General features: G+C 35.5%; 2 protein-coding genes across 5 annotated transcripts; one reads left to right on the top strand and one right to left on the bottom strand.

The window, feature by feature from the left end:
- Positions 1 to 2,278: 2,278 nt before the first annotated feature.
- Positions 2,279 to 4,995, top strand: LOC110094444. Of its 4 annotated transcripts, XR_003700957.1 has the most exons (5): positions 2,279 to 2,354; positions 2,441 to 2,578; positions 2,650 to 2,781; positions 4,646 to 4,775; positions 4,871 to 4,995. XR_003700957.1 is itself a non-coding variant. In XM_020819683.2 (4 exons), exons 1-3 carry the CDS (start codon positions 2,304 to 2,306, stop codon positions 2,764 to 2,766), a joined length of 306 nt encoding a protein of 101 aa, XP_020675342.1. In that variant the 5' UTR covers positions 2,279 to 2,303; the 3' UTR covers positions 2,767 to 2,781; positions 4,871 to 4,995. The 4 variants fall into 4 exon arrangements, 3 of the variants coding, with proteins under 3 accessions (XP_020675342.1, XP_020675338.1, XP_020675337.1); XM_020819683.2 differs by lacking the exon at positions 4,646 to 4,775; XM_020819679.2 differs by lacking the exon at positions 4,871 to 4,995 and having other exon boundaries at positions 4,646 to 4,861.
- Positions 4,996 to 6,101: 1,106 nt separating this feature from the next.
- Positions 6,102 to 8,801, bottom strand: LOC110094451 (serine/threonine-protein phosphatase 7 long form homolog). Its single transcript, XM_020819690.2, has 3 exons — positions 6,543 to 8,801; positions 6,381 to 6,465; positions 6,102 to 6,305 (listed from the first exon to the last, which is right to left on the bottom strand). Exons 1-3 carry the CDS (start codon positions 7,322 to 7,324, stop codon positions 6,102 to 6,104), a joined length of 1,071 nt encoding a protein of 356 aa, XP_020675349.2. The 5' UTR covers positions 7,325 to 8,801.
- Positions 8,802 to 14,726: the final 5,925 nt, after the last annotated feature.

Here is a 14,726-nt window from a genome sequence, read left to right as displayed (position 1 = left end):
TCGCATACATATCACATACGTAAGACTCGAACTCAAGACTTCTTAGGTAGCAAAAGCTCCTAACTAACAAACCAAGGGAGAGATTATTATGTGTGATGTCCAGACCGTCTCGAGACGAATCCGGACGCGCCACGTCACCCGGATGCACCGGGCCCCGGGTGACGTACGTGGCGCGTCCAGATTCGCCTCCAAACGAATCCGGAGGCCGCACATAATAATTTCCCAAATCAAGGAGAGGAGTGTTTTGTTTGAGTTCAAAGTGTGATTATGATATGTGTGATTTTTTTTTTTTTTTTTAAATAGAAGCGGGAAAAGAGTTTTTTATTTTTATTATTGCATGTGCACGGATCCGTGGGTGCTGGGCGGTACGCCTCAGCACGGTAGGCTGACGTTTCAGTGTGCTGATTGTTAATTTTTAATGACTATTCTATGTACTAAAATTAATAAATAAATATTATTACAGGATAACAGAAGATATTAGTTTTGTCTTAAATGATTGTTAAGACCGTATTTGAACAGTAGATATGGTACCTCAGCGGGCTTAGTTGGATTAGTAGGCGAGCATGATTGGAAACTCGTAATTCATGTTCGATTTCTATCTCATATCGTACGACCTTTTAAGTGGGGAGAAAATAATTATGAGCCTTGCACCTATGGGATTGGTTTCTGGTATGTTTGGTAGGCTTATCGAGGGATTAGTTATACCATTAAGCGCTTCCTATCAGTGGCGGAGCCAGAAAATATATCTAGGGGGGGCCTAAATTTTTTTTTTAAATTTTCATTTAATTTTTTACATTCAGGCTTAGGATCAATATAATCAGTATTAAAAATGATAAAACTTTGGTAGTAAATTAGTTTATTTTCTTTCTTCATAAAATGACTTCAATCATCAAATCATTTGATTTCTGCTAGAACATGTTTAATATATTAATTAAATATGTGATATTAAAAATCTCATTGCACACAGAGAAAAAAAATTATAAAATCTATTTAAGATTGAATTAATATAGGATTAAGATAATATCATTAAAGAAAGAATGTAAATAAATAAGAAATTAAATTGGGAGTGATTTGAATGGATGATCAATCTTAATCGTGGACCGTTTATTGGGCATTTAAATGTCTTAGTAATATCAGAATTCGGCGATCTTGGGCTCGTTGGATTCGTCTTGTCTAGCCGCTCGATTCGACTATAAGAATGTCATTTTTGGAAACCGTTTGGTAATACAAATTATGGTTTGAACCTTCCAAATATGCTTCGGGTCTTTGATTTGGAGTCATTTCGGTTCGGATTGAGTTGAATTTGGTGTTGTTGGGTTCGTATTTTCGAGACGTTCAGTTCGACTATAAGTTTATTGAAATCGGAGTTCATATGGTCTCCGATTTAATTCTTGAAGTTTCCAATTTAATTTTTCTTGAGATTTTAAAAAAAATCAATTTTTTTAGGGGGAGCACGTGCCCCCCCTCCATCCGCCTATGCTTCCTATGAAAGTAGCAGCGAGTAGATACCCCCGTTGCCTAAAAAAATAAATAAAAGAGCTAAAAAATTTAAAAAATAGTAGATATGGTGCAGTATTTAGACTATTTTAGTAAATTTGTAAATATGGAATTTTTTGTTCATAGAAACGACAAACATGCTCATGAAATTATTGATAGTTAGTCTTTTATTGCATTCTGATTGTGCGTCTCCTTCAATGTAAAGGACGCTTAATTTATGCATCAGATGTCATGTCATCATCTAATCTCCATCATATCTAATATTTTATGTTTAGGGTTTATAATCTTTGCTTAAGTGGATTAAGCATTTTGAGTTGTTATGGGAAGGATATTTAGGAATTAATCCTTGTGGGACATCTTGGTCGGGTTATCTAGATTCTTCTTAGTTATGAGTGGGTCGCGGAGCTTGAAATTTTTTTAGTAGGGCACAAATTAATAATTTTTAAAATATTATCAAATTTTTTTAGTTGATTTTTTTTCCTAAGCTTTCGCATTGGTTTATCCATTCAGGTTTGAAATTTGAAAAAATATATATAATAATAATAACAAATTCTGATATTCTTGCATTTTGTTTCCCTCTACCTATCAACATGTCACCAGCAAGGTATAGAGGAGCAATTTTCAACATCTACGATTATATTTCACCTTCGCAATACTGATAGTGAACCTTATCAATTAAGACAGCCAAAAGATTGAAGATGGCTGGGGCTAGAGAGACTCCCTCTCTGCTGCCTCTCTTCCTGGCCTCCCTGCCTTTAGCGCGCTCTTTATCCCGAAGACCAACACTTCAAGCTCCGGCCTCCCGCATGGTGATAATGGTGGACGTTCTCTCCAAGGGCAGGGAATCATGCTATAAGGTATCAGTTCCCTGCTCCTCTCTCTCTCTCTCTCTCTCTCTCTCTCTCTCTCTCTCTGATGATTGTTCTCTAATTTCGATGGTTAGGCTCGGGACGCCTTCTATGCTTGCTTGGAGAAGGAGGCGGACAAGAAGCCAACGGAGGTGGCGACCGTCGGCCTTCTATACCCGGCCGAATGCAAGGGTTCCAGAGACGAATTCGTCAAGAGTTGTCGCCCCACTTGGGTATCGTTGTTACCTGCCTTTCTACTTATTGAAACAAGAAAATTTCCCCAATTTCTGATGGATTTGAACAGGTGAAGCACTTTGATCGTCAGTATTGCGCTAAGAAAAGAGTGAAGAGGCTTCTCGACAACGACGAATCCCGCAGAGGTCCCATTTCTCTCCCTCAGCCGTACACCTTCAAGCCCTAGCTACGGCCGACCCTTGTACTTTTCCTTATCCTAATTTCTTCATGTTTTTTATATGCTTATGCTACTAGGGTTTTTGTTTCTGGTCGACCAAAAAGCTGAATCGTCGCAACTCCTTCGGACTAGTTAATGTCCTTGTTGCGCTTTGTGAGTTTAATGCAATTTTAGATGTCATATGTTCTTCTTATAAATGGATTCAGAATTTCAACTAGTATTGGTAATTATAAGTTGTCTTTAGAATGGCATCATGAATGAGTTTAAATTTGTTTACATCCATCGTTTTGCTATACATAAAGAGTACAAATCTGGAAGAGACCAGCTCAAAAGCATAGACATTGTTCTACAAGAAAATGATTATGATAGGAAATACTTGGAATTCCTATGTAAAACCTAACTATCTTGATGAAATCTGCTAGAGCGATCCATAAATCCAATGGAAAATCAGTGAAACACATGAATTTTATTGCAAGAACACAAACTAATGGAAGTAAATAGCAAGATACAATTGATCCTCTATTCGAGAGGAGGATCTATCTCTCTCAATCCTCTAGACGCCGCTAGAGCCCAAAAACCTAAACTTAAGAGCTAAAATTTCAGCCAAATTCAAGATGCCCTAATCCTAGGAAAACAAACTATTTAATGGATACAATAAAAAAAAAAACTCTAAACAGTCCCTACATTCAAATTTCCCTCCTAACTCCCTCAAAAATCCTTTCTAAATAGTTTTTTTGGATCCAACGGCTTGTGTGACTGGTACAAGAGGCTGAGGCGGAACTTCTACCTCTGTTTCGTTGAGTCGGTCCCGTATGGATTGGCTAGACCGGTCTAACATATTACATAGGAAAGCTCTCCCTTGAAGAAAGTATCAGGACATAAACTTCCACCCTGGATCATTAACATCAAAGATGATCTATCACTTTTTGTATGACCAAGCTTTTGTGGGCATTAAATAAGCTAGTTTCTAAGTACTTGGAAACTTCTATAAGGCTAAGATGCTAAGCAATATATCCTACTAAACGGCTAAAAATCTTGTTTTGGAGCAACACTTCATGAAAAACTACTCATTGAGCTTTCAATCGATATCATCTCTTTTCTCGATGAAATAATTTTAGATGGTGAATCACATCCTCTGTAATTTATATGATTTCTATTTAGATCTATGTCATCCTTTCCTGATTGCTTATCACATTTGAAGAATTAATAGAATTTGGCAGGCAGCAATAACGAACCTTGCTTTTGTTCTTGACAAACTCAGAGACCCAGATGTCTGCCCTTTTATGATTCTAAAAATTCATATTTCATAGGAATATCCCATAGAAACTAATGTATAGTTCATTTTGTTTGCTCGTTGATAGGAAACGTGTTTTAGAAACTAATTATTTTGTTTTTGCTCGTTTTTTGGGGTAAAATGGAATTTTCATGTTTGGAAGTGTTTTTAAGGTGATTTTAGAGTTTAATTCCTAACTACATCCAACCAACTTATTGAATCCAGTAAATACCATTTTGGAAAACATGTTTTATAACTTCAAGCAATCAATTGAAAATCTTAGAAGGAAGTGAGGGGAAAATGGGATTTAGGCTTACCCTTTTTTTTTTTAAATTGAGTCGATTTGCAAGCCAATGAGCTGAACCTGACTTGGGCAAGCTTAATATAAGAGCTATAATTTGAGTTCAAGGTCTAGCTCAATGCTCGATAAGTTTAACTAATGAACTTGTTAACGAGTCAAAAATCGAGCGCGCTCGGCTCACCTACACCCCTAAGTTTCACAACTTAAAAATGATGGGGTAACTGGGGTGTTATGATCTAATGATAATGTGCTGCAGAGATGCATTTAACCTTCAACCATTTTGTTTTTGTTGTGCTAACAATTTTCCCCGTCAGATCCTTCAATTCCTGGATTCCTAAGCGCAGCTAGAAGCCACTGCTCGTGATAGTTTGAGCGCGCGTTACAAACCTCATTTTTTTGTTCCCATTCTGTTCAGCTGTAGAACTTTTTACCTGGCTGAGCAAGGTCATTATGTACAGCATAAGATATGTTATTTAGATGAGACAAAATCATCAATTATGTGATAACCATTGTTAACCGTTTATTTTCTATTTCCTTAGGTCTTCATATCTCAAACCCCTAAAGATGTCTTCAGTAGCTGCGTTCTACTTTACTAATACATTGCATTTTGCTGAAGTTCTACAAATCAGCTTCTTCTGTTGTATGTGGAAGCAGATTCCTAAAATTTCTCCCATTGTTTATGAATTTATTTGTGCTTCACTAATTTTGGACAACAGCTTAGAACTTAGGGAGAACTTAGGCTTTGTTTACATAGAAATTATAAGGGAAAATTTTAAGAGTAAGCATGATTAGGAATTGTATTAACAAATTAAGCATGTTTAAAAAAAATTTAAATATAGACAAAATCGCTTGTTAAAATGGCGACTTATGTTGACTAGGATTGTAGCCGTTATGCTGAGTTGACAAAGAAATGCTTATAGTAATAAGTCGCCCGAATAATAGACGACTTATAAGTCGCCCGTTAAACGGGCGACTTAGCCTATAATTAAAAAAAAATTCTACAAGTTAACGGATTTTAAGGTTAATTAATATGAGTTAATAAATGAGATTCATGCTCACTTCTATCCTCAAAATATCCTTGATCTTGAATATACAACTGCCTACGCAAATCACGACAAAGCTCTGTTGTTGTGTATCATTTGTACCATTGAAGTGTTGTTGCAAAGCTTGTTCAGTACTAAGGAAAAAATCCCTCTGAATTAACAAAAGAAATTTGTTATTGTTTTAAAAAAAGTATTTAAGAAATTTATAGCATATTCAATTTAGACGTACCAGAAGGCGCTCAGAGGGAGCTCTAGGATATGCCGTTGTGGGAGGCTCAACAGGTGCCTTCAACATGTATAGTGTTGCCCATGACTTGTACCACTGTATGTAGTGATGAATCGAGTTGTTATTATGCTGGTCAAGGAGGTCCCCTGTAACTATGTATCCATGCCTACTCTCCCATATGGCAATGTGTGCTTGGTGGTATAACATTCAGTTCATGTCTGATTTCCCACGACCATCTACCCTTTTGAAGCTTGGATTCATTGGTTGGATGTTAGTAGTTGGGCATAATTCAAATTATTGTAGTACTCTATCTGGCAAGTGCCACTCAACCCTCTTCCAATTGATCGGAGGCACTAGTGCAGTCCAAATGTCCTTCCCTGATACACAAATCTATGCGACCTGAGTTTGAATATCAGGCGTGTATGACTGCCAAATTACTTGCATTTTCAATAATAAGTTCTATAAGTTTGAATTAACAAGTTAATTTTTTATTTCAAAACTTCAAGAAGATATCTGACTATCAAGTAAACCATCGAGCTCATCTCTATAGCTAATGATATTTCCAATAGACAACTCTCTTAGCAAGTGCCACTCAACCCTCTTCCAACTGATCAGAGGCACTCGTGCAGTCCAAATGTCCGCCCCTGACAAACAAATCTGTGCAACCTGTGCTTGAATATCGGGCGTATATGGTTGCCAAATTACCTATTTTTGTAAAAATTAGATTAGTAAATGTGACATAAAGAGTTAATTTTTCAATTCAGATGTTTAAGGAGATACCTGACTATCTAGTAAACCATCGAGCTCATCTCTATAGGTAATGAGATTTCCGACCGGCAATTCTCTGAGACGATCCTCATTCCACCTATTACATTAACATTGTAAATAAGAATTTATTGCATGTAGTATTATTAAAATATAATAATTAAAATTTTCTCATACCTGAACCCAACACTTAGTCCACCAAGTTCCACTGGAAAAGGAACACGAAGCAGTGGTCGTCCTACATGCAGATGCTCCCAAGCCCAGATTTGTAACAAATGGATGCATCCCGCTATGTTGGCTCTACTAGGCCGTGTTGCTTCTCCCAACTCTCTATACAAATGGGCTAAAACTGCTCCTCCAAGAGAGTACGTACTGAATACTGCTAAATCCTCCATAATAGTCAGGTATTGTAAATGTATCTCTGAACCTGAAGTATCTGGGAGAAGGTGACAACCCAATATGAACAAAATGTAAGCCCGAACATGCCTCCAAAAATCCATATCATTCAGGTCCAAGTACGAGTCACGCCAAAATGTCCAACGCAGCCATCTGAGGGGAACACAAGTCTGTGAATGTGCTTGTCCCATATGAAACCTTAAGGTGATGCGATGATCGAATGGGTCCCGGTATACAACATCTGCCAGTGGATGGCTCCCAAGCAGGTCATCACAGCAGTCTGGCCAACTAAGCCAGCGTCTCCCAGCTCCAACAACAGGATGACCTACCAGTGCAGGACCATCTATATGGACTCCCAAAATCATAGCAACATCCTGCAAGGTAATGGTCATCTCGTCAACGATTAGGTGAAAACTATTTATCTGTGGTGACCACCTCTCCACTAAGGCTGTCAACAAATGGTGGTTCATCCGTAAATATCTCATTTGACTAACACAATCTAGCCCAACCATTCTTAAAACATCCATAAATCTTGGGCAATTCACCGGCCATTCGTGAACCATTAGAAGATGTGATGCTACTTCCAATATTGTTCCCTACAAAGACATATAATTAGTAAGAATTAGCTTAAATATTTAGTATAATCATAAAAAGTTCAATAAATATTAGATGTACCCCATCAGGATGTGCTGCTCTATGTGTACCATGTAACGAAGCAATGTTAGGATGAACCTGAGTTGGAGGTGGTGCATCACTACCACCCTCTCCTGAGGGCTCACCGGTCGTACGTTTTTTTCTACGACGTCGTATAAAGATATGATACAGAGATTGTGCCTGTTCGTAACTACGGGGAGTAGCTCATTCACTTGTCTCAGAAATCATATCCATGATTCGTTACACTTTGACTCAACTATAGCAAATGCAAGTGGATATAGACCATTATTAGCATCCATTCCGATCGCAGTTGATAATGTCCCCCGATATTTACCGAGTAGGAATGTCCCATCAAGACACAGAACTGGCCGACAATAATTCCACCCAGTAATGGAATGACCAAATGCCCAGAATAGTCTTTGAAACCCATTTGTCTGTGTGCTTTGAATTCTATATACCGTTCCATGCATTGCAGAGGCAACAGCATCTATGAATAAATTAACAGTACGATAAGACTCTTCCCAACTGCCAAAAACAACTTTAATTGCCTTCCTCCGAGCATCCCAAGCCTTCATATATGACACTTTAATATTGAACTTCAAAAATTTGCCCAATTATCAATTTAACTATACGATTAAGCGTGGTGCTGGAAGAATTTATAAATAGGCAAAGTCGCTCGTTTGAAAGGCAACTTAGATGCAATCCAGAGGACGACGTCGCAGATGATGTGGCAATTAAGACTTCAGTCTGAGTCGCCTGTTTAACGGACGACTTATAAGTCGCTCGTTAAACGGACGACTTGGACTTAATTAAATTATCCACGTCGTCCTCTGGATTGCACCTAAGTCGCCTTTCAAACGAGCGACTTTGCCTATTTATAAATTCTTCCAGCGCCACGCTTAATCGTATAGTTAAATTGTTAATTGGGCAAATTTTCGAAGTTCAATATTAAAGTGTCATACATGAATGTTTGGGATGCTCGGAGGAAGGCAATTAAAGTTGTTTTTGGCAGTTGGGAGGAGTCTTATCGTACTCTTAATTTATTCATGGATGTTGTTGCCTCTGCAATGCCTGAAACGGTATATAGAATTCAAAGCACACAGACAAATACGTTTCAAATACTATTCTGGGAATTTGGTCCTTCCATTACTGGGTGGAATTATTGTCGGCCAGTTCTGTGTTTTGATGGGGTATTCCTACTCGGTAAATATCGGGGGACATTATTAACTGCGATCGGAATGGATGTTAATAATGGTCTATATACACTTGCATTTGTTATAGTTGAGTTAGAGTGTAACGAATCATGGATATGGTTTCTGAGACAAGTGAATGAGCTACTCCCCGTAGTTACGAGCAAGCACAATCTCTGTATCATATCTTTATACGACGTCGTAGAAAGAAACGTACGACCGGTGAGCCCTCAGGAGAGGGTGGTAGTGATGCACTACCTCCAACTCAGGTTCATCCTAACATTGCTTCGTTACATGGTATACATAGATTAGCACATCCTGATGGGGTACATCCAATATTTATTGAACTTTTTATGATTATACTAAATATTTAAGCTAATTCTTACTAATTATACGTCTTTGTAGGGAACAATATTGGAAGCAGCATCACATCTTCTAATGGTGCACGAATGGACGGTGAATTGCCCAAGATTTATGTATGGTTTAAGAATGGTTGGGCTAGATTGTGTTAGCCAAATGAGATATTTACGGATGGACCACCATTTGTTGACAGTCTTAATGGAGAGGTGGTCACCACAGACAAATAGTTTTCACCTAACTGTTGGCGAGATGACAATTACCTTGCAGGATGTTGCTATGATTTTGGGTGTCTATATAGATGGTTCTGCTTTGGTAGGGCATGATGTTGTTGGAGCTGGGAGACGTTGGCTTAGTTGATCAGACTACTGTGATGACCTCTTGGGAGCCATCCACTACCAGATGTTGCATATCGGGACCCATTGGATCATCGCATCACATCAAGGTTTCGTATGGGACAGGCACATGCACAAACTTGTATTCCCCTCAGATGGTTGCGATGGACATTTTGTCGTGACTCCTACTTGGACCTGAACGATATTGATTTTTGGAGGCATGTTCGAGCTTACATATTGTTCATATTAGGCTGTCACCTCCTCCCGGATACTTCAGGTTCAGAGATATTTACAATACATTACTATTATGGAGGATTTGGCAGTATTCAGTACACTCTCTTGGAGGAGCAATTTTAGCCCATTTGTATATAGAGTTTGGAGAAGCAACACGGCCTAGTAGGGTCAATATAGCTGGATGCATTCATTTGGTACAAATCTGGGCTTGGGAGCATCTGCATGTAGGACGACCATTGCTTCGTGTTCCCTTTTCAGTGAAACTTCATGGTCTTAGTGTTAGGTTCAGGTATGAGATAATTTTATTTAATTAATTTTTTTAATACTACATGCAATAAAATCTTATTTATTTATAATATAAATGTAATAGGTGGAATGATGATCGGCTAAGAGAGTTGCCTGTTGGAAATATTATTAGCTATAGAGATGAGCTCGATGGTTTACTTGATAGTCAGGTATCTTCTTAAAGTTTTGAAATAAAAAATTAACTTGTTAATTCAAACTTATAGAACTTATTATTGAAAATGCAGGTAATTTGGCAGCCATACACGCCTAATATTCAAGCTCAGGTCGCACAGATTTTTCTATCAGGGGAGGACATTTGGACTGCACGAGTGCCTCTGATCAGTTGGAAGAGGGTTGAGTGGCACTTGCCAGATAGAGTACTACGACAATTTGGATTATGCCCAACTACTAACATCCAACCAATGGATCCAAGCTTCAAAAGGGTAGATGGTCGTGGAAAATCAGACATGGACTGGATGTTGTACCACCAAGCACACATTGTCATATGGGAGAGTGGGCGTGGATACATAGTTACAGGGGACCTCCTTGACCAGCATAATAACAACTCGATTCATCACTACATACAGTGGTACAAGTCATGGGCAACACTATATATGTTGAAGGCACCTGTTGAGCCAACAGCATATCCTAGAGCTCCCTCTGAGCACCTTCTGGTACGTTTGAATATTCTATAAATTTCTTAAATAATTTCTTTTTTTTATTTTAATAATAACAAATTTCTTTTGTTAATTCAGAGGGATTTTTTTTCTTGGTACTGAACAAGCTTTGCAACAACACTTCAATAGTACAAATGATACACAACAACATATGGACATAAACACGGTGGCAGAGCTTTGTCGTGGTTTGCGTAGGCAGTTGTATATTCAAGATCAAGGATATTTTGAGGATAGAAGTGAACATGATACACCATTTTCTATGATCCAAGAACCTCCTCAGCATTATAGTGGATATGTTGGACCCTTCTCTTATCCTGATCAAGGGCCCTCTGCGGACCTCTTCAGTAACCATATGCCAGCGGATTTGGATGCATACCTCACCCCAGATTTTGTACCGAGCTCCCTTCATAGAGATAACATAGCTGAGGAAGAAGTTGCTGAGGAGGAACATCACATGCTACGTCAAAGGCCACGACGACCTCCACAACATTACACTCCAGGCATCGATGCATTGCCTCGATGCCTTGCCACAGAGGCCACGTAGGCGACGCTAGTTCATCCTTTTATGTATTTTAGTATGCTTATGTTATGGATTATTTAATTTCAGTATGCTTATGTTATGGATCATTTAAATTATTAGCATTTTATTTAAAAGTCTTTTTTAACCTGCCTAGTACCTGAGCCAATTTAAAAATTTTTCTTGTATTTATAATGAAACACTCATTAAATAATTGTTGCAAGTCACTTAAAAATATGATTCTTAATATTTTTTTAGAATAAAAAAAAAATTGTGCTTCAAGGACTACAAAACAGGAAAACCTTCAATAGGAAGAATGTTCGTTTTTTTGGTTTTATTATCCATAAAATGAATCTCATTTATTGACTCATATTAATTAACATTAAAATTCGTTAACTTGTAGAATTTTTTTTATTAAATTTTTTTTTTAATTATAGGCTAAGTTTAACGGGCGACTTATAAGTCATCTATTATTCGGGCGACTTATTACTATAAGCATTTATTTGTCAGGTCAGCATAACGGCTACAATCCTAGTCAGCATAAGTCATCGTTTCAACAAGGGATTTTGCCTAAATTTAAATTTTTTTTAAAACATGCTTAATTTGTTAATACAATTTCTAATCATGCTTACTCTTAAAATTTTTCCTTGTTAATTATTCTTACTTCGAAAATTTGCCCAAATTATAATGTGCGAAAATTGGACGGTCTGGAGGCCAATCACAACGCACCACGTCACTCGGCATACAGCGGTATCAAGCACTGGTATCGAGCAAAAAAGCGACGTGGTGTGTTCTGGTTGGTCTCCGGACATTGTCCAGTGTCCGCACAAAATAACTTTTCTTGTTTACGACAGTTTTTTTTTACTATCTTATGAAGTAGTTTTTTGTTACAAAAAATTTTGATATTAAAAAATTACTTCATAAAACAATAAGAAAATTGTCCCTAACGAAGCTACATTGTGAACCTGCATATCCTCCAATGTGTCGTAAATGACAAACATGTCCTTATTTACACATGCCCAATTGTTTGCTATAAATAAAAAATATCATAAAAATTCTTATTTATTTAAATATCTAATATTTAAATTTTTATATTATTTATATAATATTTTTGTATTGAATATTAAAATATATGCATAAAAAGATAGATTTTATTAGTAATATTTTTTATTTGATCTAGAGTGTTAGTATGTTGTATAAGATAACATAAATAGTAAGGTGTTTGCTATATGAATGCCTAAAAGATTCAGTGGTATATATGTAATTTCAGGTCATGTGCATGCCTATATATATCTACTGCTAATGTGCTAAAAACAATTGAATGAAACTATAATTATATATTTTTTTACATGCATCATAAATTTTAATTAATTACTTAATAATCAAAACAGTTAAAAAATAAATTTTAAATTTTAATTAATTACTTAATAATAATAAAAGATAATAATCTCGCTCTCCCTTTATAATAAATTTATTATATATTCAAATGCAATCTTATTTAACCTTATCGATATTCAGCTTAATAAAAAGCCAATAATTGATTAAGAATAAGCTACTGCCAAATTCCAGCCAGTTAGAGAGAGAGAGAGAGAGATGCTAAACTTCTGATAAACATATAGTGTATTAAATATTATTTTAAATTTCTAAAATCTGTCTTGCTATCAAAACAATCATTAGACAAACTTTCGTTTCCTTGTAGTCATTGTAAACCATTTTATTTTAATTAGCCGAGAACAGGTTAGGACAGCCTAATTATTTTTATTTAATTAATATCTATAAAATATGCATTATACGCTTGATAGAAGATCTAATTAATACCATTATGACATATGGAAGCTACGTCCGGTCTATCCTATGTCAATTAAATAAAATTAAATATTAGGAAAAATTATTATATGCAGTCACCGAATTATTCAGAGGTCAATCAGGACATGTTATGTCATCTGAATTGGTAATGTGGCTCGTTCTTCTTGGCCTCGAGACAACGTCTGGTGACCGCATGTAGTAATTTAGCCTAATTATGAGGGTAAGCCCTCAAACTTGGCTCATTAGATTTTTTTTTTTTTCAATTAGCATGCTAAATTAGATTGAGGCTGCGTTTGGGATGGCTTTGTTATTGCTTCTTAAAGCAGTTTCAAGTATAAAAATTTAATTTTTTTTAACTAAAAAAAGGTTTTAAGAAGCATTAAAAAAGTCGTCCTAAACGAAGCCTGAATGACTTCAAATTGATGTTGTAAAAGAACCAAAATATATCGTTAATAGTTGTAATGATCATAACCATGTCACCTAAATGATACTCTTAGACTTTATTTGGAATAGTTTTCTTACTGCTTTGTTTTTTCGTTTGGCCGTTATTTTTCATTGTTTTCAAAAAAAAAAATTATATTAAAATGTAATTTTTACAGCACCTGTCAAAAAGTAAATTTTTTCTTGATAATTTTACAGTCAACTTTATAAAAAAATTGCAATTGATTTAAACGAACTCTTAGTTGAAAAAGAGTAACAACATTAGTAATCTAGGTTCTCTGATTAAAGCATGTTTTTATTCAATTTGATTTCAAAAACTATGAATAAAAATTAATCTTGGTATGTTAATTTTTTTATTTTTAGTGTGATACAATCAAATTGGGTAAATGAAAATTTGAGGATCCCTTCAATGTGGTGGAGAGATTCTCCATATGTAGCCAAAAGAGTACAAATAGCTTTGTAAATGCCAAACATTTCTCCAATTTTGGCCATCAATAGTTCAGCTCCCATTTGTCGTTGATTCACACTATTTGTTGTTTCTAGAAGAGAATGCTAAATAGCTTTGTTTTCCTTTCTCCATTAAAAAAAATTATTCTCTCTCTCTCTCATTAGACGGGATATTATAAATAGGAACATGATGTATAATTTAAATTATAAATAAGAGCAGAGCATTAAAAAATTTTAGAACAAGAAAATTAGCTAAACAGAATGGTGCATTCTATTGAATGCGCCAAACTGTTTGGTGCATTGATGCAGTAATTTCGGACTTTAATTTAGCTAAATACGGTGAATGCACCAAATAATTTAGCACATTTTAAAGAACGATGCACCAAATGATTTGGCTAGTTCTGAATGCACCAAATTCTCTAGAATATGCCAAATAATTTAGCAAGTTTGTTTCTTTTTAATTTTTATTACTATGTTATTCATATTCCTAATTTAAATTAATATCATGCTCCTTAAAAAAAATTTCCCATATTATATCATTGTTATTAATTCATTCCTCTTACATTGCCTTAAGATTTTTGATATAATTTTTTTTAATTTAATCAAATATCCTCTATCTTAATGGAATGAGAATTAATTTCAAAAATAAATAAAAAATATTGAGTGCTCATAATTCATAAACTTCTGTAAAAAATAAAAATAAATAATAAATAATAAATAAAAAAATTTTTTGCACGCAGCTTCCACTGGTCATCGGCTCTGCTTTTGCCTTTTGGGCTTTAAGAGTTCACACAGCCAACCACCAAAATGTCTCTATGAATATGGCCTAGAGATGAATGATGAAAATGATATATGGAAAAGTAAAATAAAAGAAATATATATATATATATATATATATCATAATAACAATAAATTAAATAAGCTTTTAAATAGATCAGATTATTTTTAAAAAAATAAAATAAATTATTTAAAATTTTAAAAAATATAAATTAGGTTTCATTTGGGATAATTTTTTTATTGTT

Source organism: Dendrobium catenatum, unplaced genomic scaffold (genome assembly GCF_001605985.2).
Source record: "Dendrobium catenatum unplaced genomic scaffold, ASM160598v2 fragScaff_scaffold_629, whole genome shotgun sequence".
Lineage (NCBI taxonomy): Eukaryota > Viridiplantae > Streptophyta > Magnoliopsida > Asparagales > Orchidaceae > Dendrobium > Dendrobium catenatum.
The sequence above is the reverse complement of the archived record's forward strand: the minus strand, read 5'-3'. Positions and strand labels throughout refer to the sequence as shown.